General features: G+C 40.7%; 1 protein-coding gene across 2 annotated transcripts; it reads left to right on the top strand.

The window, feature by feature from the left end:
- The first annotated feature begins 17,201 nt into the window (after window positions 1-17,201).
- On the top strand, window positions 17,202-26,877 carry LOC147132403 (serine/threonine-protein kinase Sgk1). 2 transcript variants are annotated; one of them, XM_086014133.1, is made up of 13 exons: window positions 17,202-17,568; window positions 22,364-22,439; window positions 23,046-23,121; window positions 23,210-23,250; window positions 23,343-23,400; window positions 23,479-23,562; window positions 23,668-23,799; window positions 23,877-23,989; window positions 24,122-24,245; window positions 24,335-24,430; window positions 24,515-24,670; window positions 24,753-24,842; window positions 25,190-26,877. In XM_086014133.1, the coding sequence occupies exons 1-13, from the start codon at window positions 17,541-17,543 to the stop codon at window positions 25,352-25,354; spliced, it is 1,239 nt and encodes a 412-aa protein (XP_085870259.1). In that variant the 5' UTR covers window positions 17,202-17,540; the 3' UTR covers window positions 25,355-26,877. The 2 variants fall into 2 exon arrangements, with proteins under 2 accessions (XP_085870259.1, XP_085870258.1); XM_086014132.1 differs by lacking the exon at window positions 17,202-17,568 and adding an exon at window positions 21,403-21,622.
- The last annotated feature ends 493 nt before the right edge of the window (window positions 26,878-27,370 follow it).

The following is a 27,370-nucleotide window of genomic DNA, read 5'->3' as shown; positions in this document are numbered from 1 at the left end:
GGGGGCAGTCAAACAACGCGAGTGTCCGACACGTGAGGCAAGGAGCGTAAATGGCCAGGGTGTCCTCGGTTTACGACGGAATTGCGTAAATAAATCGGAACGCTATGGTTATGCAGTAAAAAAATATATATTTGTCTGGAAAAACACCTCTAGGACATTAATGTAAAACAATAAAATACAATTAAAAAACAGTAAGAACTGAGCGCGTTTCCTTGTCCAACGTGACTACTTATTGTCACTCTGAAGAAAAAGTACAGTGCAATTCTACTATTTGTTCCATTAAATTGTATTTCTTTATTCCCAACAGTCTATTGTCTTCATTTTAGTGTTTCTCTTGCCTACTGAAATAGAGCACATTATGGTATATAGTAAAATTAAAAGCATGCTAATTAAACGTGTAGACATCACACACATATTTCATTGGTCGGAAATTATACAGTAATGACTCACAGAAAAGTGTGACAAAAGCTTCAAAAATACGGTTTGCAAAAACATAGACAATATTATGAAGGCTGCAGTGTACAATTCCTATGTAGGAGGGCTTTCATAATGCAGTGGACAGCCGTTGCTGGTGGGAGTTGGCAGCTCTGGAGCGTCCTCCTTGCCGATACTCGTGGTCCGTGACTCACACTGTACTGGTGCACCACAATAAAGGCCATAGAGAAGCAGATAGCTTCTAGATCAATTACAGCATTGTTTCCCGACAGTGACGATAACCACTCGTTCAGCTGACATTCTTTGTATTTAGAATAACATCCGAAACTGACAACCCACCTCTGTTTGCACAAAGCCAGCAACCAAACAAATATTTGACCTCGAGGTCATTAGGCGGGTACGTGTCATCCGTACTCTGGTGACAAGTATGTTCTGTGAACATCATGACATTCTTCATTGTACAAGGTATGCCAAATATTTACTGTAAGGGCTTCAAAATGGAATAACCTCCTACTGAGTTTGTTTCTTCTTCTGTCACCTATAGATTCCACCAAAGTGAAGGCTGAAGAGAGAGTGAAGTCATTGGATGATAAATCATCTAAAGTAGACGGTACAGTATGTGCTTTGATGTGAATAAATGCAAGTGGGTGTGTGATGTCAGGTGACAGCAACTGATGCAATTGACACCACAACTGCTAAAAGGTGTAGTCAAGTGAAACGATTAGACTCAGTTAGATTCGATGCACTCACATCTTTTAAATCAAAACGGATTTTCCGATTCAAATCGTTTGTTGTTACGGGGAAAAAAAACAGTTAGCCAACATGTAACTAGTAAGGTTTGAAACATTAGCCTAACACTGACACGACCAATTTGGACCCTAACAGAAGAGGGAAACGTTTCCACCTAAAGGCTATACTCACTGACCACAACATCATCTACACATTTACAATATTATCCGATCCAACAGAAGTAGCATAAGAATCGGTATTCCTGTAGTTGTAGTTTGCAGTGTATGTACAATGGCACTAAATCATACTGAAAAGTGCTGACAGTGTTAAACCAAATGGAGCATTAGCATTCGAACGGCAGAATATTTGATCATGCTCCAGTGATGACATTTGGCTGACTGGTTCAGCCTTGTTCCTTGCTAGCATTTTATCAAAAACGAAAATTACTTTGCACTGAATATCAATCATGTTGATACAAATTCAATCACCCCCCTGTCACCTGGGTAAAAATATCCCTGCGCAAGCCGTTAATGTCATTTTTGGTTTCTGACATCATGCATTTGCACTAGCATGTTATGTTATGTATGTGTGTATGGATTTTTTTTTTTGTTATGAATCTACATGTTGATGCATGTACATGAATGTAGGAATATATAATACAGATTAGGATTTTTCTTTCATGTTTGCTTTAAAATTGGATGTGGCTAATAAGTGGAGTAACTTTGCAGGTGTCATGGCAGTGCAAAAGCATCCTTCAGGTTTCTCCATTTCCTGCAAACTACAAACCATAGGAGCAAGTGTGGTCACGCATACAAAGGGCACAAAGTGCATCCACGCTTGTAATTAACAGGATGGATCTTAACGCTAAGACATTTTCCAGAACATGAGTTCCCCATCAAGCTTAGTGAGTCAGCCCATTAATTCGGCACAATACTCAGCGCAGGATGTTCTCGGTCTCAGGCTACTCGTATCATGCAGTCAAATCAAATCAAACCAAACCAAACCATGTGACACCATGGAAGAAATATTTGTGATGATCATTATTTTTAAAAGGGGCCAGAGTCATCCTTCATAGACTTGTCATGTGACAAATTTAGTAATAGTGCATCTTAGTGACACCTAATGGTGTCTCACGATATTTTTTGGGGACTTCATATTACACCATGATCATCTTTAAAGTAACCTCAGACCAAGACATTGTCAGCAGAATTACTCAGCAGAATGTTTTAGTTTGACTTTGCTTTGCTTGGATTTCCCAATCTAAAATCCTGGAATTTTTTTCCTTAGCCGTACGTTTTTTTTTTGTACAAGTAGTTCAGGAAATGTTTTTTTCTTGAGCAAACAAAAATGGAACACGGTGCTATAAAGCCATAAAAGTGCTTTTATGATGATCTATTAGACTTATATTGTCGCCTACTCAAACATTTTTCACAATAGTTCACCCCTTTAACACAGATTGCTTTATGATCACGTTTTACGGCTTTTTCCACTTTGGCCTGCATTTGGTACACAGAAAGGGAAAAAAAAAAAAAAAAGATTCAATGTTGTTGGTTTTTCCACCGTGTGCGCAAGCTAAATTGAATTTAGAATGTGGCACGAGAACATTTGTGACTTTAGTCTCAATGCAGGTCACATGCAGGACAGACGGAACATTACAGAGGCAATTATGTGGAAAGATACTGAGGCCACAGCAACCTCTTATCTGCATATGATACAACAAACGAAATCAATTAGTTACATCATGTGCTCCCATACTGATAAACTAGCAAAGCCAAATTCAAATTCAAATTCCATATTAGTTGTACGTCTTTGGTGTATCGTTCAACAATTGTATTTTACAGGAAAAGAATCATATTCAAGGATCAAAGAAAGCTATTTGAACAGTCTTTGAATCAATGTATACTTTTAATTGTTTTCCATATTTCTTGCAAGATTTTACTCAAGTAAATATTGCAAAAAAAATTGCAGTTGAAAATACGATTAATCGCAATTAATTATGGAAAATTTTGAGATTAATAAGTTTAAAAAACTAATCGTTTGACAGCACTAATATATATATTCGAATGAAAATTTTGTATACTGTAGTACATTGAAAATCCAGAGGAGCAGCAGTAAAAGGAGTAACCTTTACTGTTTTAATGACTGTGACTCTATTAGACAGGCAGTAATTATGAGGTAGATATGAGGAGGCAGACAAAGGCAGAGGTCTCAGCGTGCGCAGCTTAACAGTGGGTCACGTAACATGGACGAGGTCCGGGCGGGACAGAACATGCTGATGTGCAGCCGGGGGTCATAATTGGTCGTCTGTTTGCCGTCCTACCTGTGGGTGTTATTGGAAGTTGGAACTTTTGGCCACTGTGTAAGCACTCGATCCCCTGCTAGGAACAAAGCCATTCGGGCTTTAATACTGCCCATATCCACACAGGGGCTTGACTGGGAAAATCAATTAATTGTTGCTAATGGTCACAGAGAGAACTTTCCACTGATGGATTTAATCCTTTCACAGTGTACTCATTGTAGTGGCAGCTGCGGGGTGGGAGGGTTTGTGCTTTCACCCACTAGCCACGTGGCAATGCACTGGATCGGCAGTTCACAAATGTCTCACAAATAAAAAAATTTAAAAAAACTAAAACTAACAGCATCGTGATCTAAATACAGCGGCGTAGTAGGACCAAGTGCTCATCAAAAACAAGATTTTTTTTTTTATTTATAAAGAATAATATCACTGTAAACCACCATTACATTATGCACAGTTTGAACAGTGACTCTGGGTTCAAATATGGTAAAAAAAAATAAAAGAAATAAAAGAAAAAAAACAGTGCTTAAATGATTTAATTATAACATATTGTACGTAAAAGAGAAACAAATATTGTACCTAGATAAATGTTCAAAGAAATAACAGTTCATAAAGGTAAAATGTGAATCCAATGAATTTAAAAGTTAAATACAACTGAACTGTACTTGGGCTTTGATTCTTTTACATACCACCGGAGATAATAACTGTACTAGATTATCAAACCCTTTTCTACCTCAGTGAGTCATTTCCATAGCTTTAGCATTATGACATTACTGGATTTCATGGTGGATTATATTTTAGGCAAGGGATCTTTATTTATATCGCGCATTTCATACACAAGATAGCTCAATGTGTTTTACATAGTTAAAAATAAAACATTCAAAGACTTTTACATACCAAAAAACATTTAAAAGCAAAGTAAAGAAGTAAAAAGTAGTTTACTACAAATTTAATTTATTTCACCACAGTAACAGTTTTGAAATTAGTCTGCTCACGTTGTGGGTCCAATGATCAGACGTCCGCAACCATATAAAATGACTTTTACATGTCACAACTAATTAATCGTTTTGTGATGGTAAAGTAGTCATTCTTAAACTATTTTTCAGGACATGCTTGAGCTATTATGCAACGTAATTGAATCAAATAGAGCTGAGAAAAGAATACTGTACATTCATCTGAGAAGACATTAGAATGGACTCATCTAACCAGCTGACAACCATCATGCTCAGAAAATGTGATTGTCTGACATGTTTCCACGTCAGTGAACTTGGTGATTACATGTCTAATTTTGAAGAGACGGCTAAAGCTGCGCTAAGACGGCTTTAAGTCCATTATCTGGAGCCTAAGTCACACGGAATTAGCTTCTAAGGCGAACTGAGCTGAAAAACTCCTGAACATGTTTTCCAGTTTCATGTTGCCACAGTGAAGTATTTTTATTTATTTTTTTTCCATCTTCGCTACGGTTCTGTAGCCGTTGCTCATTTGCGCCCGGAGGCTCAGAGCAAACATTGACCATATTGTTTTCATACACTGATCTGGAAATTCAAGTTTGTCCTACTGCTTTAGCCGTTTTAAATTGCACCATATCCATCGTGATGGTGAAAATGGCACATTTATACACTTTTCTGACCCTTGAAACACATGATTTCTCACTTAATTGTAATATAAACAATTTTAAAAAAAAACATGCCAAATGTTGGTGTGGAAATGATATTTATCTTTTAAAGCTTGACGTAAGAGCGCATGTATTCCAAATGCGCAATCTAAACATCAATAGTGAAGAATTAATTTCACAACATGCTTATTGTTTTGGTTATCACTAGTTTGAAACTGCACTACAAGAACACTCACTAAATGCTATTACCTTGACAGTGACGCAAGAGGTCAAAAACAAGGTGTCATCTCTAGGTGGACTCGTCTCCTTAGGGGTCTCCCAGCAGTGGATGAGTAACAAAAGCAAATAACACCAGATGTCTTAAGTTATCTCTGCTATAATTAGACTTCAAATTTGTTTGTAGGTGGCCAAGTTCAACATAGCAAGTGTGCAGCAAGAGCTGCTTGGAGTGATTTGTGATAGGAATAGGAAATCAACCGTACACACTTGTCTTGTCTAAAGCAATAAAAAATGTTCGCCTCCAGTTGGCATTTGGCAGTTTTATTAGTCAGCGACACACATTCAAATTGAAACGGGAAGTCGACCCAAAAATGTTTTTTGCAATGATGTGTTCTATGCGACTTCACTAGTCTAAACACGGCATTCTGATTAATATTGTGTTTGTGGGAGATGAATTAAGCAGCAAAATCCACCTGTTTTTATCCATCTCAGGGGGCGGCCATTTTGCCACTTGCTGTGGACTGAAAATGACATCACAGTTGCTCAGGTCTCAGGTAACAACCAATCACGGCTCAAATTCAGAAAACAGGTGAGCCGTGATTGGTTGCTACCTGAGCAACTGTGATGTCATTTTCAGTCGACAGAAGTGACAAAATGGCCGCCCCCTGAGATGGATAAAAATGGGTGGATTTTGCTTCTTTACTCATATTCCACAAAGGCAATTGTAATCAAAATGCTTTGACTAGTGGGGGCGCATACAACATATTATCGCAAAGAACATTTTGGGGTTGACTGATTGATTTTTGGGTTTAAAGTTATAGTCAATCAAGAGATCACTGTGAGCATAAAAAGTTTGATTACTCCCCTGGGCATTTTTTTAAAAATATGTTAAGCATACATTTCAGATGCATGTTTTTTTAAACCATTGTGGATTAATATCTAATTAGCCCTAAATGACAAAATCTCTTCATCTGTGGTATTATTTTCATTTGCCGCAGCGCTTTTAAGCTATCCTTGAATTGGAAATGTTTTTCACCAGTAACCTAGCCTTGTAAAAATGCTGGAGGCTTTTTTTTTCCCCCCTGCTGCTCCATATTTATCACTTCTGAGTATTCAATGACATTGAAATCCTGCCGCAAAAGTGAAACCTAATAAATTACTTTCAACAGGATGTGGATAGAAGAAAAAAAACAGGCCTGAGAATAAAGCTGTGTTGCGCTGCCATACATCCTCCTTCCATTCAACCTCTTGCTCACTCATTCATGATGTCAGATTAAGCGGCCTGTTAAATCCCTCCTGCGCTTGTATCATCGCCCCCCTGCAACACTTTATCTGGTGTTTAAGCTCCATGGTGAAGGGGATTGATTTTTTTTCTTCTCGAAATGATGGTTTTGTTTGGAGAATTACTATACAGAATCATGCTCTGACACTAAACCCAATTACACACACAAAGATGAATAATCCATCCTTTCTTTCCCCAGCTGTTGAGATTGAGAGTATAGATACGGACATTAGTTTTGGGACACTGCTGTTCTAACTACTAACTAACTGTGCTCTATTTTCCTTGCGGTTTACCGAGCCGTAAAGGTCACTTTTAACTGAAGTTTCCAAAGAAGGTTGCGCACAAGGAGGGAGAGGGGGGGGGTGGGTGGTCATTTGATTATATAACTGTCTCGCAGGATGTTAGCATAAGTCGTCTCATGTGGCTTGCTCAGGAATGCATGTGGATGAAGTCTTCCCATGAGTATAAAATTCAAGGGTGCAGTGGATCCGCACAGAGCGCCGGCACACACCGGTCTGTCAGCAGCTTGTTAGACACACACATCGCTGTCTCGGGAAGTCTCATGATTCAGCTCAGACCATCCACTCTGCTGATCATATTGGTGAACGTGATTATGAAGGCACGTGTAGCTTGATGTTTTCGACTTAAGATATCAGGGAAGTTGTTGTTCTTTTGAATGCGTCATTTCTTGAATGCTGGCTGGGGAATTCAGTATTTCCTTTCTTATAAATTGGCTTGAAAAATTGGTTTGAAGATATTTGTCACGTGTTCTTCAAGCTCACCATTTTCCTCACCTTTAGTAGATTTTCGACAAACACTAACACACCCCAAAGGTGAGTCAAAGCTGAACTATTTGCCATCAGTATGCTACTAAACAAGGCTAGCAAAATGTAGTTATTTCAAACCCAAGGCAGCTCAATGTGCTTCACGCAACACCTAAAAACATTTACAAAAAAAAACAGCTGAAAGGCAAAGCAAAGAGAACGAAAGTAGTAAAATTACTACAAGAACATACATTGGCAACATTTAAACACAATTACTAGCAGTGCTACGAGCAGAGCGCTAACCGCTAACTATTACATTTATAATGTCACGAGTAGCATTAGTTGCATTACAAATTCTTCTACCGATTAGTATGCAGATGCAGCATATTATTAATTGTGATCAATGCCATTGCTCACCATCAATAAATACATGTGTTGTTGTTTTTATTATGTTGCTATGTGCTGAAGTCTTTTTTCCAGATTCACACTGTGCCCCCCACTAGTTTTTTTTTTTTTGTTCCCCCTCTCCCTACTTCTTGTGCTCCCTTTTTCTCATATACCAAATCGAGGAGCCGCCTGGTGAGCCGCCAGTGCTCCGCTCATATGCTGCCACTGTTAGTTGTGCCGCCGTCTTTTTGTTACTTTGAACGGTTTGAAACGCTAAAATGAATTCCGCTGCTCTGTACTTGTGACGTGCGCGACGAGAGTAAAATCCGATTGAAATTCCATTTCCGTCAACAATTTAAAAGCATGCCAGTGAAGTGATGATTCATTTCGCTGCGGTGGCTGTGCGTGCAAGCGCGCGTGTGTGTGTGTTTGCAGGCTGAGCCCATGCTCCAGCTGGAGTAAGATTAAAGCGGAGTCACTTATTGAGTTCAAGTCAGGATTCCAACTTGCCAAGCATAAGAGATATTAAAGAGGATTAGGCCTCTGTTGAGTGGGCATGCTTTACTTTCACTTATAAGACATACCGTACATAGGAAAAACCTGGCACAAAAACATTGGTATTTTTAAGGTATTAACATAGAAACACGTTCTCAAACCCGTTACCGAACTACAATGGTAAGGTGTCAACGCAGTGACACCCTGCCCTAAGTCGCACTAAGAGGTTAGTTAATTGAGACGGTGAAAGGGCAAATATTTACTCTACGAACATGTTGAATGTGCTGAATACGGTCTCAAGAAGCAAACAAACCGCAGTAACCACCTCATACAGGTGCATGAGTATTTACTCTGTGCTTGAAAACATTGGCACATGCAACGCACTGACCCATTGTGCACCTGCGTCTTTGAAACAGAGAAAAAGAAAAGCTGTTCTCCACGGGAAAGACACAGTGGAAAATTCCTCTTTCTTTGGCCAAACAAACAGCGTGGGTGCTCACAAGACGCCTGGACAAACTTGGAATAAAAAAAAAAAAAATAAATAAAAAAGGGCCTTATCTCAGGAATCCCTGAGCTACAAGGAAGCAGACAGTCGGCACAACAATAGCCAAGCGAGTCATAAAAGGCAGAATTTAGCTTCATTTTTACCGGCTTGCTACCCTGCGTGAAAAGTATGAATGCACAATCGGGGGTTGAAGTTGACCCGAGAAAATGTGTCAGCCAAATATCCAAACATCTCATTGTGCCAAGCCACTATGGCCAAGGACTTCAGTATTTCTTGTTAGCCGGCTCATACGTAACCCCTGTAAAGTTTATGAACCTTGTACAAGCTAGTTTATGACTGATATGTAATAAAGCCTCCCAAATAAACGAGCAGGCTTTCCGCCATAAGGTTTCACATTTGACCTACGAAGGACACAAGTATGACGTTCCAGATCGATGATTCAAGTTAGCTTGAATTTTATTTCGCAAGACGGTTAGAAAAATACTCTTACTCAGTTCAGCTCAACGTTGACGTTAGTTTAACCCAGGTCAAAACGGACAATTTTCATAGCGCCAGTTGGACAGCAGTTGAACAAGCTTCATTTGAAATGAAATAAAGGCTTGCCGGTGATCTAGGTTAAAAGAACACATGCCGGTAATTTGCATGTATTTTGCAAGAATTTGTTTGTTGATTGTATTCACAAACCCACGCTTAGAGAACTATTTCATCATCCTCCTGACTATTGTTATTACATGAAACCCACAACATGGCAGCCGGGGTTGGGCGGAGAGTAGCAATTTTCAAGGTATGCGAAAAACAAAAAAAAGGACGTCACAGCGATGTGAATTTTTCTTTGTAATTAAAAAAAAATAAAACTATCGTTTGGATGGGTGGTTATTTACCAAGATTGCGGAGTGTGGACGCAATGTGCCTGTGAGAGGATTTACTTGGCTCAAGACATCATCTGTAGTGCTTTGACGCCCACACGCTGTCGGCTTTTAAATTACCCTCGATTGACCTTGCGATGGAACGTCCACGACTCCCTGCTTTCTGGCATGGGAACATGCATTTATTAATATCAATATATAAAAACGGTTGCTCAGTGAAACGGTGGCACGAGCACTTAGCTCAAATGTACTAATGGAAACCAAGCCGGGGCACTTGACCCATTATATTGCATGCAAATAATTCAATTACTTTGCTGAAGTTGTTACGTAAGAAGCAGTGCAGAGGAGAAGGGGGAATTCATGGACATGAAGTGAGATTGAAACAAGAGAGGTATAGCTGTTGCTGCCTAAGGACAATGTTCCCTCTTTCATAACACTGGCTCTTCATCATTGGCCAGCCTGTGGTCAAGCTTACACCTGACCCGTTGCGCTCTAGCTCAGCCCCTCCCCCCGCCGCCCATCCCGAGCTCTGTGACTCGGCTAAAACATCCCGGGAGGACGGTTGCCATCATTCTGTAGCTCCGCAACAATCGTTTTTCAAATCTAAAAAGAATAGGAATGGTTGCTGTGTTATTTGGCTTTTAAATTGTGTCACTCTGGTAAAATCAGAGCTGTCGGGTAGAAACTCCGTATGGACAATTCTGGTCGATCTCAGTTTTTTTTTTTTTTTAACCAAACGATACCATTTACTGAATTATGATACTAGTTTCCACTGAATAGATAACGTGAAAAACATTTCAACGCGACTGTATCTGTTCGATCTTGGCGTCATCACGTTCCGCTCGTCATCAACAGAGGATTTCGGAAGTGATAGCAAAATGTTCCTTGCTTAGACACTCCGAATGCTGGCTTCTTTTGGGTGTTTCTGCTCAAATTGAAGATGAGGAAGTCAACTCATTCCAAGAGGATTGGCAATATAATTAGATTGAATGACGTGGCTCGAGTCTAAATTGTGCAAGTGTACAAAGCACTTCAGGACACACAAAAGTGCCTTTCATAAGCATCCCTTTGCTCTGCCGATCGTACATTTTGTCAGAGAAGCCCATTTCCTCATGAGGTCAAAGCACTCAAGCGTAGTGACTATCTCAACAATCTTAATAAGCACTAACTATTTTGGTGGTGAGCAGTATTAAAATAAATACATAAATAAAGAAAGAAAAAAGAAAAAAAGTTTTTCTGTTCTTCTGCTTTTAAAAGTAGAAAGTCAAGATTTTCAGTGTGGAATTAATCAAAAGTCTCAGTTGGAAGTTGTGGCAGGCACCCATTCATGTCCTGATGTCATGCTCCAGTAACGTTAACCCCAATAATGACCAGCACTTTCTGCAAGAGAATAGCTCACTTCTTATGCAACGGCCCTCTTCCTGCGGCATATACATTCAGAAAAGAATGAGCTAAATGTAAAGCAAAGGGCCTCTCACATAAAAGAATGTTCCTTGTAGGTTGTGAGGAGTTCAAATCTCACAGTGACTGAGTGCAGCACCTCAGGCAAGCTGATAAGAGAACCTTCCATCAAGTACGCACGCGGCAAATTGTAGGGCTCTCGTTTGTCACAAAGTCTTCGGATTCTCCGTTCAGGCATTTTAGTTTACGTAAGGGCTCGAGGAATTGGACCGCCGTGACATCAAGAGGAATTTAAAACGCAAAGTCAAAAGATTTACACAACCCTTGGTCGAAGACGATGAGATGTTTTGACTGCTTGTTAGCCTTTCTCTAGATTTCTAAACTGCAGTTCAAGTGATTATTTTAGGCTACGTTCGCAATTGTAAGACAAATGAACTCCGCCGTGCTCAAGGTTACTAAGCGAGCAGCAGCATTTCTTCCACCGTGACAGCGGATTCTCACTTCCGACTCCTAGCGAGACAGTTAATCAAGGACCAGGAGCTGACGTAGCATTCGTAAGCATTAACCTAAAGAGCTTGACTTAAGTTATTTATTATCACAAACGAGGACTAGAAACACATGATGGAGAATGCAACCAGTTGAACCAGGATCAAACGCAGTACAACCTTTAGGGTCGATCTTTTCCAGGAAGTATTTTTCAAAGATGAAATTCAGGACATAAACACGAATCAGAATCGATTAAACAAACAGGCAGTGTTTTAAGTACAATTTAGTACGATGCAAAATAACACGCGAACGATCAAGGGAATGTTTTGGACCCCCAAGTGCTAGCCATGAAAATATATCGCTATCTACTGTACTTTATATCTTAAAGCTTGCTTGGTCATTGTTTTTTCCCTATTGCTGTGACAATGAGGCACTCTAAAGCTGCCATGCAAGAGTGAAAGGCCCTGTTCACATTTACTGTCACAGTGGCTACGTCCACATGGACACATTTATTCGGATTAAAAGCCTGATCGGAATGAAAATGCTTCATGTACACATCCCGTTTGGAATATTCTGATCCGATCGAGCCGATTCTGATTACACATAATAATACTGTACAATAGGGATGCTCGGTTATGACAAAAAAAATCACGTTTATTCAAATGATCATTTATTTTGGGGTACAAAACAAGGAAATGTTTAAACGTAAAAAATATAAAGGCAAATACATGTAAGTTTCTTTTGAACCAAACACAATTTATAAAATGAGTTATTATAAAATAAAAAAGGAGCAAATGTATAAATGTACAAACAAACAAAGTGCGTTGGATATAAATGCATATTAATCATTTTTTTTACGATTATGCCAATTTTGTAATCGTGGAGTGTAATAATCATAATTGTCATTTCGATTCATTGCACAGCCCTACTGTACAATTGTATCAGATTAAAATGTAATTATAATAAATTAGCTTCTTTTTTTAAAATGGCGAGCACATTGTGTGATTAGTGGTTAATACATTTGGCTCAGTCGAGAGGTACTGGGTTCGAACCTCGTTTTTTGGTGTTTAACTATTCATTTGTCATGTGGAATGCAGGGTCACTCTCTAAACTTATTGTGCATTTGTGAATTCGATTATTATATTATCATTGGCATTTTAGTTAATCAGCCAATAACTGTTGCCGAAGTTATCCAACATTCTGTGAAAAGCTCCTTTCGGCTGATTTATTGGCCTTCTGTATGAAGCAGATGCATGACTGCATTTGCTCTTAATTCTGACAGTGAACTCATGCGCACGTCATTCCCAGAACGACCCCCCCCCCCCCCCCACACACACACACACACACACACACACTGGTACTTCCATTAGGTAAGATTAGTTGTTGTATAACATTCCAGGCACAAACCCTTCTGACGATACATGCTAATGAGATATTTCAACTCCCTCGCACACACAGGACCACCTTGAGTGTATTCTTTGACCCCTTAGCTTATACAATAAACAGATGGCGATATTACACACACTATACGGGTGACTCCATAAAGACAAATTGAGATTATTGACGACTTTGTGACCGCTGGTGATGCAACGTATGTGAGTCGTTCCTATTTTTTTACATATAGGGCCGATGGGGGGGTATTTCTGCGAATTATGAGCTGGCTGTTTTAGTGCAATACATTTTCCGTCCTGCACTGCCCTTGGGGGTAGACTGGCCGGATGCCCTACAATAGGCCGCCGCAAGTGTGCGTCCTCATTACTGTCAGAAAGGAAGTGACCTCAATTTTTAGTACTCATTTAAACTTTCTTCCTTTCCTCTCTTCTGTCACTACATTCCGCATTTAGCTTCTACGCACCTAATGTCATAAATCTAAGAGAAACAACACAACATTCATTTGTCTGACTTACATGCAGGGGTGGGTTCGGTTCCAAATCAATGAGGCGTGAACGGTCATCTTTCTCTCGCCACTTCAGGGTGTCGGCTGCCTTTGCCAAAATCAGCCGCGAAAAGGATCTTTTTAAGTGTATTCTTTCGAGTGTTTCAAACTATATAGAACACCCTCCTCTTAAAGAATGAACAGTGTGGCCAAGTTATTATTTTTGCTGTCGACTCAAAATGTTTGGGTTAGGCGTCAAAAGATGAATATGAGACAAGAGGTCAAACTTGATGTTTTTTTACTTCTGGATCGGATACACAGCTTAAGGATTGCATTATTTGGAACGGAACACAGATAGCAGAAAGCAGATAAAAAAGATTAAAGTGAACTTTGTTTCATTAACAACTGTATCAAGGCTGTGACTCATTGACATCACCGGATTTTCGGATTGTGCTTTTGTGATGATTTTCCGAGCTTTCGTCATAGCCTCTTTGTTACTCCCTTCATTCACATCTTAGGGTGGTAAATTATGCTCTATATGGTTTAAGTCCAGAGTTTGACTTGGCTCATCGAAAACATGGATGAACACCTTTTTTTTTTTTTTTTGCTGCTCTCTCAAACAGAATTGGCAGAGAAAATGCTTCTCTAGACTTCTGGCTTAATCCTGTAGACTTAATTTTGCAGCTGCCGTCATGTTTTACAACAATTGGTGAGTCTCCCGAAGGTGAGTACCATGCATTGATTCTATTTTTAAGACAGCGAGTGATAAGCCATTCAAATTCACCCTCGTGTACTGAAAGGCATAAAAAAATATATATGTATCCAAATACAAATGGCAGATTTGACTTTCTTCATGTAAAAGCGCTTTTCTACAAGTCGCCATATGACACCACCAGAAAAAGGCCGCTGTCAAAATTTCATGGGAACAAGACTCTCTGACTTTGACCATCGCACACCTGATGGATCCGTCTATATCCAGCATGACTGGCTGCTAATCAGGTTAAAGATAGCTACTGGCAAGCTCGGGATGTTCGCTTTGGTGACCTACTGTACAGACGGCATGAACTCAATCCCTCACCCTCCACTCGCTCCTGCGCACACAGACGCAGTCTGTTTTCCTTTACACCCAGTAGCCTTGATTAGATTACTTGGTTGAAGAGCACAGGAGACGGAGGAGACACATGAACGTATATGGTGTGAATTCACATTTGCGGTGAAAGGTGCAGTTGCAGTTTGAGGGTAACTACAGCAAAGGTTTTAAAGGGAAAGGTACTTCCTGCATTAGGCTGAAGGTCAAAGAACGATGTGCTGTATTTTCACGACGGTGTATTTTCACTGTGAATAATGCAGTCAGTTTCTGGCCACGGAAGGAAGGAACACATTTCATTGACTTTGCTAGCAATGAAAAAATTCAGCCCCAAAAATAATAACGGCTCTGCTTGCCTGTACACGCCGTCCACCACGAACCAGAAAGTTGCCTGCTAACAGAGATGGAAAAACGACGACGTTTTTTAAGGCTTTGACGCCAAGGAATGAATGATTATATGTACTGCCCACCGTTCCAAATAGTTTGTTTTGCTGGTTTGTCATACATAATTGGCATACAGCCACACTAACCCATTTAGGATGCGCTCATTCATTTGTGAAAATAATGTCATTAGCCCGCAGTTAACTGATGTGAAGCATCGTAAACACGACCGGCTGTAATCTAAAAGACGACGGCCGATTGCGTGCGCAGTAATGCTCAACGATGACGTCAAAGGTTGTCAGCGACAGAAAGTCACGTCTGATTCAAAACTAGTCTTCGCTTTCCATGCTCACACTCTGCCCTCATTGAAATGACATGGAAATCTGTTCCGTCCGAGCCTGCCTTGAGGATGAGGTGGTGTGGTAAAAGGTAAGCTCAATTCAAAGGCTACTTTCTTTCCTTTCACCTCCGAGGAAAAGCATAGCCCACTGTCACACGCCCCGAAACGTCGCATGTCGGAATTAACGGCTATACTTGACGTCATTTAAAAACAATCGTGATTCTCACGTACATATTCTTGGGCCACTTACGGTACATTTGTTGCTCAACGGCGCATGGAAACAAGTCACTCTGAAGTGGGGAGTTTATCAGGCAGGATATCGTGCATCACAGACTTGATTCATTTCCCGTGCGAGCCAAATGCGTGTATAAATGCGCAATCTCATGTGATGTCCGTGCATGATAAACCTATCTGGGGAACAGTCAAACCTCCGAGTTAAAAGTATTATAAAAACACAATGTACAAACCTGTTATGCGATGAATTACCCAAAGGTTGGGCTGGATCTCAGAGTCCCTGAAACTCGAGTGCTCTTCTTACAATGACAACGGAAGGCCCCTTTTCTGTTCCAGCCTGACTGCGGCGCTCAGTACGCAAGGCAACGTCCATGAAGGCGCGTAAGAACGGGATATCCCTGACCTCAACCTCATTAAACACCTTTGATAAACGCACAGACCCGAAGTCTTACAGCTACAAATGGTCAGACTGACTCCATAGTTTTACTTCCTGTGGATGGATAAGCTACACTCCTTAATAGCTTTTGTCCAGAGAGTCAACCGCAATCTGTTCATGTAATTCAGAGTGCACAGCAATCCAGAGTCTACAATTTCAGTCAGGCAACTTTGTAGATCATTGAAGCTTTTGTTATTGTGTGCCATTTTAATGACACCAAACACTTCCAACCTCCCAAAGGAGGTCAAACACAAAGCTCCAAAACCTGTTAAAAAATGCCTCCTTTGCTGTAATCTAGACGATAAACACCTGCTTTTGTCTGATTGTTGTTATATTCATTGTATTGTGGAAAGATCCACAGAGGCCTTCAAAATAAAGCACGGCAACTTCAAAACAGTTTCACCACACGTTAAGTTATTTTATTATTCGACTATCAGGGGCGGAGCCAGAACGTGGCTAATGTGTGGGCCTGGAAAAATCAGGGTGGGCCTGAATATTTTTCTCACTGAGCACAATCCTCCTATCTCGACACATGGTATATTCGAATAAAATGATCAACTGAATACTATGAAGTTCAGATCTTCCTTAGACAACCACAATTGTGCCATTATTAATATTAAATAAAATTTAAAAAAACAATTAAAAAAATAATGGAATAATTTACAAAAAAAATTTAAAGTATTTATTTTTTTTTTTTTTCATGAATCTCATTGGGTGGGCTCCGCCCCTGGACTGTATGTGTTTTCACTTAGTTCACCTCAACTTAATTGTCAGCATTTCGGTAACGAATGAGACGGAACCTTGACTGTCACGTATAATACTAGTCCCAACAGGTTTCCACCAACCTCTTGCTAACAATTCCAAAATGCAGTAACTTTGCTAACTCAAGTCGCAGTCATACATTTAGCACGACAAGCATGCTACATCACTCACAAAGATTAGTTTCAGCTCTGTTTCAGTCATTTCAAGTCGCTACCCGTGACAATTATTCATACTCCCTCAGCTTCCTGTTCATTCAAATTAAAGTCTGCATTGCCGTTTTGTGCCACCTTCTGCCCATGAACAAATCTTCCATCTTTTTTCCCCCATGTCGAATTAACGTCAACACCCAGCATTCAGACTTGTCCTCACTTGTTGCAATCGCACCGGCAAACTGGACCATTTGGTCTGAAAAAAAAAAAAAAAAAAAACCCTCAGGGGGATCAAAAATGTTGGAGACAGAGGATGCTGATGAGCTCCTGAGCATTATGGGTGCAACTGTGGCCAATTAAAAACTCTCAGTCCACTCCCCTCTTCTTCCTCCTGTGGCTTTCCTTGTCATGGAGACCAGAGGGGTCCCCACGGGACTCCCGTAACCAGACACCTGCTTTTTGTTTTGTTCCAGGATGGAGCATTTTGGGTGAGTGAGAGGTGCACAGACAAGGTGCGTCACGGGTCTTTGATTTCAGCTACACTGTCTAAGCGGACACAGAGTGAAAAGGAGAAGAAGACATAAGGAGGGCGGTGCTGTGAGGAAAGTTGTTTGCCTTTAAATCGAGCACTTTTCCACTGCGGTGAGAGCCATTGTTCGGAAGAGAGATACAGAGGGAGGTGTACGCGTATGCACAGGCTGCGGTCACAAATATCTGGATCTGGATGCTCGGCAGCAGACAAATATTCCACCGTCGCAGATTCATTGAGAGAGCGAAAATTGTGCGGGAAAAGAGATGAAGACTGGCAAGAAATCCATCATAGGTAGGTGCACCTTTGATTGATTGGTGATTAGAGTGTGAGCCTCTAAGCAACAAATGCACAGGATGGTGCACCTTGAGACGTGTGATTTTTTTTTTTTTTTTTTTTTTTTGCCAAGTCATGTTTACCTTGTCAGTGAGTCAGTCCTGTACCTCTGCTGAAGCAATTTGGGAGACCCGCGTAACGGCAAGGACGGAATTAAATTAAAGCATTGCCAAGTCTTGCTGTCGGCTCACAAATTGTCCTTTTCATTTTTGCCACAAGGCCTTGGAAAAGCGACGGCGAAGATTTTGGTGTTTGATTACAAAGAGCTGGCGCCAGTCCCATGATGATGTCATCATTTGCCAGGTTATCATTTGTCCGATGTCTGCCTTGCAACAAGTGGCTGCACAAACACTCCCAAAAAAATAAATAAATAAATAAAATAGTTGCCGCGGCTGCTTGAACGCTCAAATTATATTTGAATTGTCAATTCTCACGACGAATGGCAAGATGACTTTTGTTGGCGTGGCAGTTTGGCAGCACGGTGAGCTAGCGGTTAGCAGATGTGCTGTCAGAAGAGACTGAATTTTGGCAAGCGAGTTCATGTACAGTCGTGACTGTGGGGGCGTGAAACGGAGGCGCGCGAGCGCTCCTGCACCAACCAAACGGACTATTAAATTACCAACGTAGCCATTAGCCGGCAGCCCTTCTGCTCAGCGTGCAGTTGGGTCTGCCCGTGTGACTCATTCCTCTACCTTCTGCTGTCTCATAACAACACTGAAAATGAATACACCACACGCACAAGGTGGATCATAAAAACGCCTCGTTCAAGATGTGCTCATTTGCAAACAAATTGTGTGATTCTTCATGTGTGAACAATGCAAGTTTGTCAACACAAAAGCGTGCTCGTCTTAATTTGAGGTGACAATGTCATACAGGCAACAAATAGTTGGCTATGAAGGTTGTTTTCACAACGGTGCCAACTTACAAGGGTATGAAAGGGAAAGTATTTTTAGCACCCTCGTAACACACCCAAAAAACAAGCAAGGACGGCAACTAATTCCACAAAGTCAAACATCGCCATCGCTCAGACGAGACCGAGATAAGAAATTCCCGGTGTGGGAGTTCAAGAGCTTTTACTGGAGCTGTTGGCGAGGGATTGTTCTCGTCCGCAACTGCCGTTCGGGAAGTGATAGTGGAGCCTTGACTATCACGCATCAGTCACAAGACCGAACAGGATGGCATGAAAACAGAACCAATTTTGGGAAAGTGACATGTGACAATTGAGAGCATTTTAACAAGATGCGCTCTCGTCTGAAAGTTTTGGAACAGTGAGGTCAATTCCTTGATTTTGGCTTTAGACTGACAATATTGATGAATATAGTAGACAAGAGATCAATAATTTCTTTCATTTCAAGGTATTTACATCTGTTTTGGAAACCAAACTTAGAGGATAGCATTATCTGTAACAGGAACAAAAAAGACTTTAATTTGATAGTGCTCATTTTTCCAGGCTTTGCTCTTTGGTATATAAAATGCATGCTCAATAGTGTTTTAATTTGGTGACTGACTTAACCAACCTCCATGTTGATCTCTTGTTTCCTATTCTTTTTTTTTTTTCCTATGTCAAACCCAAATGCTTTCCGTGTAAATTGGCTTTATTGCTCCAATGTTTTTGAAGGAGAGAGGATGTTCTTTGTGACCTAGTGTTGACTCATCACTGAGTCAGAAAACAGTCCATTTTTGTTTGTCATGGCAAACAAGTACGTACACTTTTATTGTTTGGGAACAAGGCTTGTACCACCAAAACATTGAGTTGTTGTTTTGTTTTTTTTATTCCGCTGCCTAAAACTAATCCCTCCTACTTATTGCCTCACTCTGAATTGGAGCAGAGTAGTAAAGTGCTCCTCACAGTGTTCCATTCCCTTTCTTTGTGAAATTCACCGGCAAGGTACATTGTGTTTCGCTGCCATGACACCCCACTGCTAATACTAGCTACGTAACACGCCACACCCAACTGCTGACGTTCTTTGCCAGTGAGCAACACCTAGATGAATTCTCTATATCCACTTTAATCATGAATGCCATGTCTTTCTCTTCCCATTCAATCATTATGTTCCATTGAAGCCATCGAAAGAGCAGTTGTCTGTTCACCGATGAATATCAAAATTCGCACCGTACCCAACAGAGCTGGAAGTCAACCCCCCAAAATTATTTCCAATAATATGTTTTTCTGATGAAAATTGCGTTTGTGGAATATGAGTTAAGCCGCAAAATCCACCCGTTTTTAGCCATCTCGGGGCGGACATTTTGTCACTTCTGATGACTGAAAATGACATCACGGTTGCTCGGGGCTCAGATAACCAGATTCAGAAAACAGGTGAGCCGTGATTGGTGGTAATTCCACGGACGCAATATTAATCAGAATGCCGTGTTTTAACTAGGGGGCCTGCATGGAACATATTCTTGTGAAGAAATTTTTAACTATTCCAATGCGGTAGCTACATTAGCATTTTGTACCATGAGTGACATAAATTCCCAGTGCACCAAAAAGTCTGAAAGACAGTAAAATGGAGAAGTGAAGCTTTAGCCCTTCACATCGGGACTAACAATACCAAACAGAAAACTCATGTAGGTCTTTGCACATACTATAACGACATCGTCCCATGTGAATAATGAAACGGAATGAGGTGAGAAAGCCTAGAAGAGGATTAGTGTCATGATATCCCATCTGACGTATTTCTTTGTGTAAATAGAGCTGAGCGTTTGCTCTGATAGATTGTCTTTCAGCATACTACACCTGCAAGTGTCTTTTTTTATGCCAGAAACTGCATTTCACTTCCTCTTTCCATTACACAAGTTCTATTGGCCTCATGCAATCTCACTTCCGTTTATGAATACATGACTGTCACATGCAAAACAAAGAAAAACCAAAAGGGGTTCTCCACTGGCAGAGGAATGGAACTATCATTTCAAGCAGGTGTTACGTTTTAAGGCTCACAAGGAAAAAAAAAAAAAACATGACTCACTGCCTAGTTTGCTATGCAGATCCGTCATTCCCCCTCAAGCTGGGGATAGCGATTTGCATAATGGCACACTTACGTAACTTACAAGGTTAGTGGACCACATCCACAACAGATGGACCGATCGTTGCCGCGGCTTAGAGTAGCAATGGCGTCATGTCTCATTTCTCTGAATTTATATAATTCCGCTTGCAAAGTCACCTTGACCTCATAATAAGGAGACGGGAGATGCACGGCAATGTATTAAGTATTTTTGGCCGAACGGTCAAACGGCATCAGTTTCCGCTGTCAAGTTCCATGCCACCGGGACGCCATCCGAGTGAAAAATATTTTGTGAAATGTGTGATAACCTTCAGTTGTGTAATAGATGTATCCAATAGTTGTTTGCTCGTATTTTACTAAGTCAAAATAGCACAAAACGTTTACCCAACAATGCAGTGTCAAAATAATCCGTGATGAAGATGGATCGATTGTAGATTGTAAAAAGATTTTAATTTAGAGAAGGGCTGATTACTTTTCAAGGTTAAAGTGCATTTTAGGTTCATCCTGAAATGTCACCCAGGATTTTCAGGATTTTTTTGCACTGTGCAGTCATTTGCAGTCTCCCATTGATAGAAATGAGGAGGAGGAGATCCTCTCACACTCCCACATATTTTTCCACCTCCTGCTCCTCTGCAGTGAGCTCGTCATTAGCCACCTCCTGCAGGCGAAGTATGGGTGCAACGGAATCCCGTGACGTCACGCCCCTCCCCTCCCCCGGTTGTCACGGCGACGGTCGTGACGTGAATGGGCGTCACCAACAGTACCACGTGGTTTATATAAATAGAGCGGTTGTCCCGTATCGGCATTCGGCAAGTTCGAGCGGAGCGTGTTCGGTTGAGTTCTGCGTGCGTAATTGGAACAAAGCAAGCAAGCACCTGATTTGGAGATTATCACTGAGGGAATATTTTGGTTTTGGTCATTTTTAACTCGGCTGCTCGACATGGCTGTGACTGAAGCGGGATGCGATCTCACGTACTGCAAAATGAGGGGAATTGTTGCTGTTCTCACCGGTGAGCGACCCAAATAGTCATATGTATTTTACTTGACCTATTTTTATTCAATAAGGTGTCTTATTTCGCCCGAAGCTATTCTGGTTGCTTAAATGCTAATGCATCGTTCTTCTCTTACCTGGCAGGAAGAGAACATGTTCGGTATTGTGTTTCGGTGTTGTGGTTTACGCGCGATTACGCGTTGCACCCATCCAAATGAATACCTTATGAATAATAGATAACTTCACTCTCTGAAGTTAAGAAGTTTTTTGAATGGAAAATCCTTGTTGGCTACCACCGATACACTGAATTGTGACCCAAGAGGTTGCGTAACGAATAAGCCCGCAGTATTAAGAGTTCCATGCAATGCAACGGCGCAAATCTGCCCTATAAAAGGATTTTTGGACCTTGCACACAACGGATTATTCCACTAACAGAGTTTTTTTTTTCTCACTGGAATAAAACCTCTTTTGTTTACTCTAAGACAAGTATGTCCTTTGTCTATTGTCCAGGCGCTCACCTGCCACATCATTAGGGACACCTGCGAAATCAAAGCTGCATCAAATGTCTTCTTTTGTTTGTTATTTTTAATTGGATTGATCATTTACCTCACATGTAAAACAGTATTTTTTTCAAATAAATCCATGTATCATCACATCTAACAGTGTATAGGCAGCATTTTCAATATGGATCTCATCCTTGTGTACCTCATAACGTTTTTGCTCTCTGCTGACGTCATGGCTCCTTTGCTTTCAATTTCAGCTTTCATCAAGGAGAGAAAAATGGGGTTGAATGACTTCATCCAGAAGCTGGTGTCAACTCCTCATATCTGCCAACAGTGAGTATAACAGTATTTTACTATAAAATACACTCTGCTGTGGTTTGAATATAAATGAAAATTAGGCACAAGATGCATTTTGGGCATCCGCCTGAGCTTTTGTAGTTATTTCTGACCACTCGCCCATTTAGATCACTGGCCAATCTAATCTGCCACCTGAGCTGTGTAGAACATTCTGTGAAAGGCTTAATCTGGGTCCAAGAAGCCAGGGTAAGAATAGGCCTTTTGTGATGAGCCTATGTAACAACCTGCACTCCGCTTAATCGCCCGCACAGAAAATCCCTGGTGTCCATTAGATAAACCTATAATCAAATTAAAACATAATATGGTTTGTACCATTGCGAGTTGTCTGAATTAGTGGCGAGGCCTTCAGATTTGGGTCTGGTAATGTAAAATACCAAATCTGTGTCCTTAAACGCTCCAAAAGGGCAAACTGGCTCGTCATGGGTCAGCCGCTTAAGCTTTTGCTCAGACGGGTTAGCACCTGTCGTAAACTTGACCTGTCTAGATGCATCAGACAGCTCATTCGCTCCACAGCGAGGGGAGTGCATTCAACGTAAAACATACTGAGCAAAGGGAATTGAATCACGCTTGTTTTTTTTTCAGCGTTGAAGTCAACAACTTCCTGAAGATTGATGAGAATCAGAATGAGGAGGTTGAACACGATCTTGCTGAAAGAAGGGTAAGCAGAGCTGGATGACTCACTTTCCCATATATTTTGTTTTGTAAATAATGGGCTTTATTTACATTTCCTCATTCTTGTCTTTCAGAGATTCCTAAATTCACAAAGTTCACTGGCTGAGGACACTCAGTAAGTAACCGCATTCATTATGATAAACAATGAAGATTGCTCAAATGAAAAATTCACTGCAAAATCCTGATTGCGCGTATGTGCCCGTGCAGCATCAAACCCTGTGATTTCGACTACCTCAAGATCATCGGCAGAGGCAGCTTTGGAAAGGTAATTTCCTTTTGTGATGCCCTTTCTTTGATTATTTTCCCTTGGCGGTGAAACTCATGTGCATTTGCTCTTATGCAGGTTCTGCTAGCCCGACACAAGGAGTCCACGAAATATTACGCAGTCAAAGTGCTCCAGAAAAAAATTATCCTTAAGAAGAAAGAGGTACAGTACATTTCTGAAGGCCTCACGACCAATGTTTTGTTGTGGTGATAACAAATGCCACCAAAATGAAAATAAACAAGCATGTTCCTATTCCCTCCCTTACAGCAAAAACATATCATGGCTGAACGCAGCGTTCTCATGAAGAACATCAAGCATCCCTTCCTCGTGGGGCTGCATTACTCCTTCCAGACTACTGACAAGCTTTACTTTGTACTTGACTACGTGAATGGCGGAGAGGTATGCCTCGTGTCATCTTGGAATAAACCACGGAAGAAAAAAGTGGTCGTGGAAGTTAACAGCTTTTGTCCTTTCAGCTCTTCTACCATCTTCAGAGAGAACGAATCTTCTTGGAACCCCGGGCCAGATTTTACACTGCTGAAATTGCGAGTGCACTGGGATACCTCCACTCACTGCACATTGTGTACAGGTAACCATAAAAAAAAAAAATAATAATAAAATCCTACAGCGCTTCCTAGTGGACAGCTGTAGGAAAGCATTTTTAGTGTGGCATATAAACTGAGAATCATGTTTGTGTTATTGTTCCATTTTTCCCACACAGGGACCTTAAGCCTGAGAACATCCTGTTAGACTCCCAAGGCCACATTGTCCTAACGGACTTTGGTCTCTGCAAAGAAGGACTCGAACCCAATGGCACAACAACAACTTTTTGTGGCACGCCTGAGGTACAAACCACATCCATACAGTTATAGTCCAACCGCCAGTGAACACAAAAGTGACGACGGAAATGACTCTTGCGTTTTAATCTTCATAGTATTTGGCTCCGGAGGTTCTCCAGAAGCAGGCCTATGACCGCACAGTTGACTGGTGGTGTTTGGGATCTGTGCTCTACGAAATGCTCTATGGACTTGTAAGTTGGAACTGTGACATTATGTGACACATTTCCCATCCGTGTGTGAGATGAAACTAAATGCGTCACCCTTACTTTTTGCAGCCTCCCTTCTACAGTCGCAACACAGCTGAGATGTACAACAACATCCTGCACAAGGTTCCTATACTCAAACCCAACGTGTCAAATTCGGGGAGGGAGCTGCTTGAGGGTCTCCTGCAGAAGGATCGTACCAAGAGACTGGGGGTGAAGGATGATTTTGTAAGTACAAAAAGATGGATTCAATGACACTCGATGTGGAATTTGATAAAGACGCACGAGATAAAAGTATGTTTCTCTCTAGCTTGAACTGAAGTACCATTCCTTCTTCTCGCCAATCAACTGGGACGACCTGATGGCCAAGAAGATCACTCCACCCTTCATTCCCTCTGTGGTAGGTTCAATTGAAGATTTCAAGTGGGAACAGATTAAAATTACAGTTAAGAATTCTGCCAGTTAGGATACATCTGTTTCAAGAAGCCGTGGCAACATGGAGTGCAATACTTGACAGCAACCAGTAGAGGTGCTGTTGATTCAGTCTCAACTAGTTTGTGAGCGTGTGTGCTATTATTAACAAGGGTTCAATGACATCATATTCCACAATCATCATTTAAAAAAAAAAAAAAGCACGAGTTGAATAAAATCATCTTAGCATAGTCAGATTTGATCCCTGTAAAATGATGTTAAAAATGATACTACATCATACAAGGAGTGGTTATAGTATTGATATTGATTTTGCAGAGTGGCCCCACAGACCTCCGCCACTTCGACCCGGAATTCACCCACCTGCCCGTGTCCTCCTCCCTGTGCAACGACACCTTCAGCACGACCAGCAGTATCAAAGAAGCAGCGGGGGCATTCCCAGGATTCTCCTACGGGCCTCCAGCAGACCATTCCTTTTTGTGAATAACAGTATCAGTCATCGATAATTCTCTCCCAGAAACGACAAGCTCTGGAATGAGTTTTGCTTTGACGGCGGGGCCACGTGGACCTACTGAGGGTCAAATCTTGAAAGATCTTCTTTCAAGCACTGAGATGGACCCATGTTACAATATCACTGGCCCTACACTTCTGCCTCTAGCATCAAAAACAGACGATAAGTGTGCCAAGTACTGATGCACTTCAGGATCACACAACATCACCCACTGGTGACGGGACCTCACTGCTCCTGATGTGACAAAGAGAAGTGCCTGATGTTTAAAAAGCAATTGGCGGCGCCTGCAAGAGTCCACTTTTTCCACTCCTGTTCCGCTCGACTTTTGACGGGGGCACACTAGCCGTTCAGGGTGATGCCTTCATTCCATGTTTGCATACACTGTACGTTTGAATTGAAATGGTCGCAAAGTTGATTATGCAATTTGATTTCATGTTCATGCTCCATTGCACTTATGGAAACATGGGTCAAGAAAAGTGACAAAGAGTTTTATCATACATATCTGCATTCTTGTCCTAATTCATATCTTTAGTTTTGGACCAAATTCAACATGTCCTCACGAACTGAAATCTCCTATTTTAAATATGTACAAATGAAATTCTATTTAAAGCGATTCACTGTTTACCCTTTGTAATATACAGTAAGTTAACATTTCCCAGTGTGTACTGTGTGTATATGTGTATATATAGAAATGTATATGTATCGATTGATTTAATGAAACTTATATTTATTGAAAGGCAATATATCCCCCCCCCCCCCCGAAAAAATATTTCATTTACAAGAATACTCTTACAGTCATACATACAATATTATTTGATTGATCCGGAAAATGTGATTCAATCAGCAATAACAGGTCTTAACAATATATATCAATAATTTTCTAGAATGTTTTTCCATAAACACTCCAAACCATATTAAAGATGTCTTTGTATTTATGCATCGTGTAGAGCCAAACTGTGAATGTTTTGTGCCTGTCCAGGGCGGCCTGACCCATGTATACTGTGTGTACAGTACATATCTCGTTTCCATTACCTGTTGTTCCCTCCTGTAGAGATCTTGATTTATTTAAGTGCTTCATTAACTTGACTAAGAACAATAGGGCGGAGCAGGCTTTGGCATTAGCCACAAGCCTTCTGCTTAATAGGGTTCTTAAAAGTGCAATAAAATCCCATTGGCTTTGATGGAGGATTTATCGATGGATCTTGCAACAGAACGGGAATAGTAATGTATGACGTTGTGTTACATTATTGAAAATGGATGATTTATTGCTCGTACATATTAAAAACTGATGCATGTAAGAGGTGTTTTTATAAAGCCTGCACAGTTCTACATCGTTTTCTTCCATATTTGGAAGTTGCAATTTTATCTTTTGTATTTCAGTGTGTATTTATTTTTCCTGCCATTGTTACTGTATGATGAAAGTAATGTACATGATCAACTTAAATATTGAAATTTAATGTCAGAAATTCCAAATAAAATATATCTTACCTGAAAACCAATGTTGTCATTGCTATAGTGGTATGGCTGCTGTTACACTTTAAACATCCATTTTCAGTATAATGCTTCACCCTATTAAACGTTAAATACAACTGAACTGTACTTAATGTACTGCACATGAAAAGTACAACAAAAAAAGTTGCTGTATGCATAGCTAAAAGCTCCATTCTAATATTTTTGATTATATGGCACCTTTTACTTAGTGGTAGTGGTACTCTTACCAATTTGTTCCAAAATATATTTATTTGCGATGAAGTTATCCCTATGAAAGCAATTTAAATGTCAATAAACCTGTTATAACGATAATAAAGACATCTTGGTTCATCATTCTATGCCAGCAACGTATCGTGACAAACAGAACAATTCATCTGGATAGCAATTAACCTGTTTACAGTTTGTGAGATTTTTCTAATGTAAAATTGGTGCTTTGGCTCTGTAAAGGTTGGAAACAATGATCGAGTGAACAAACATTTCCACACCTGTCGACAAGG

This window comes from Filicampus tigris, chromosome 18 (genome assembly GCF_054856515.1).
Source record: "Filicampus tigris isolate MCC_2025a chromosome 18, RoL_Ftig_1.0, whole genome shotgun sequence".
Taxonomy (NCBI): domain Eukaryota; kingdom Metazoa; phylum Chordata; class Actinopteri; order Syngnathiformes; family Syngnathidae; genus Filicampus; species Filicampus tigris.
Note: the sequence above shows the minus strand (reverse complement) of the source record. Positions and strands in the feature narration are given on the sequence as shown.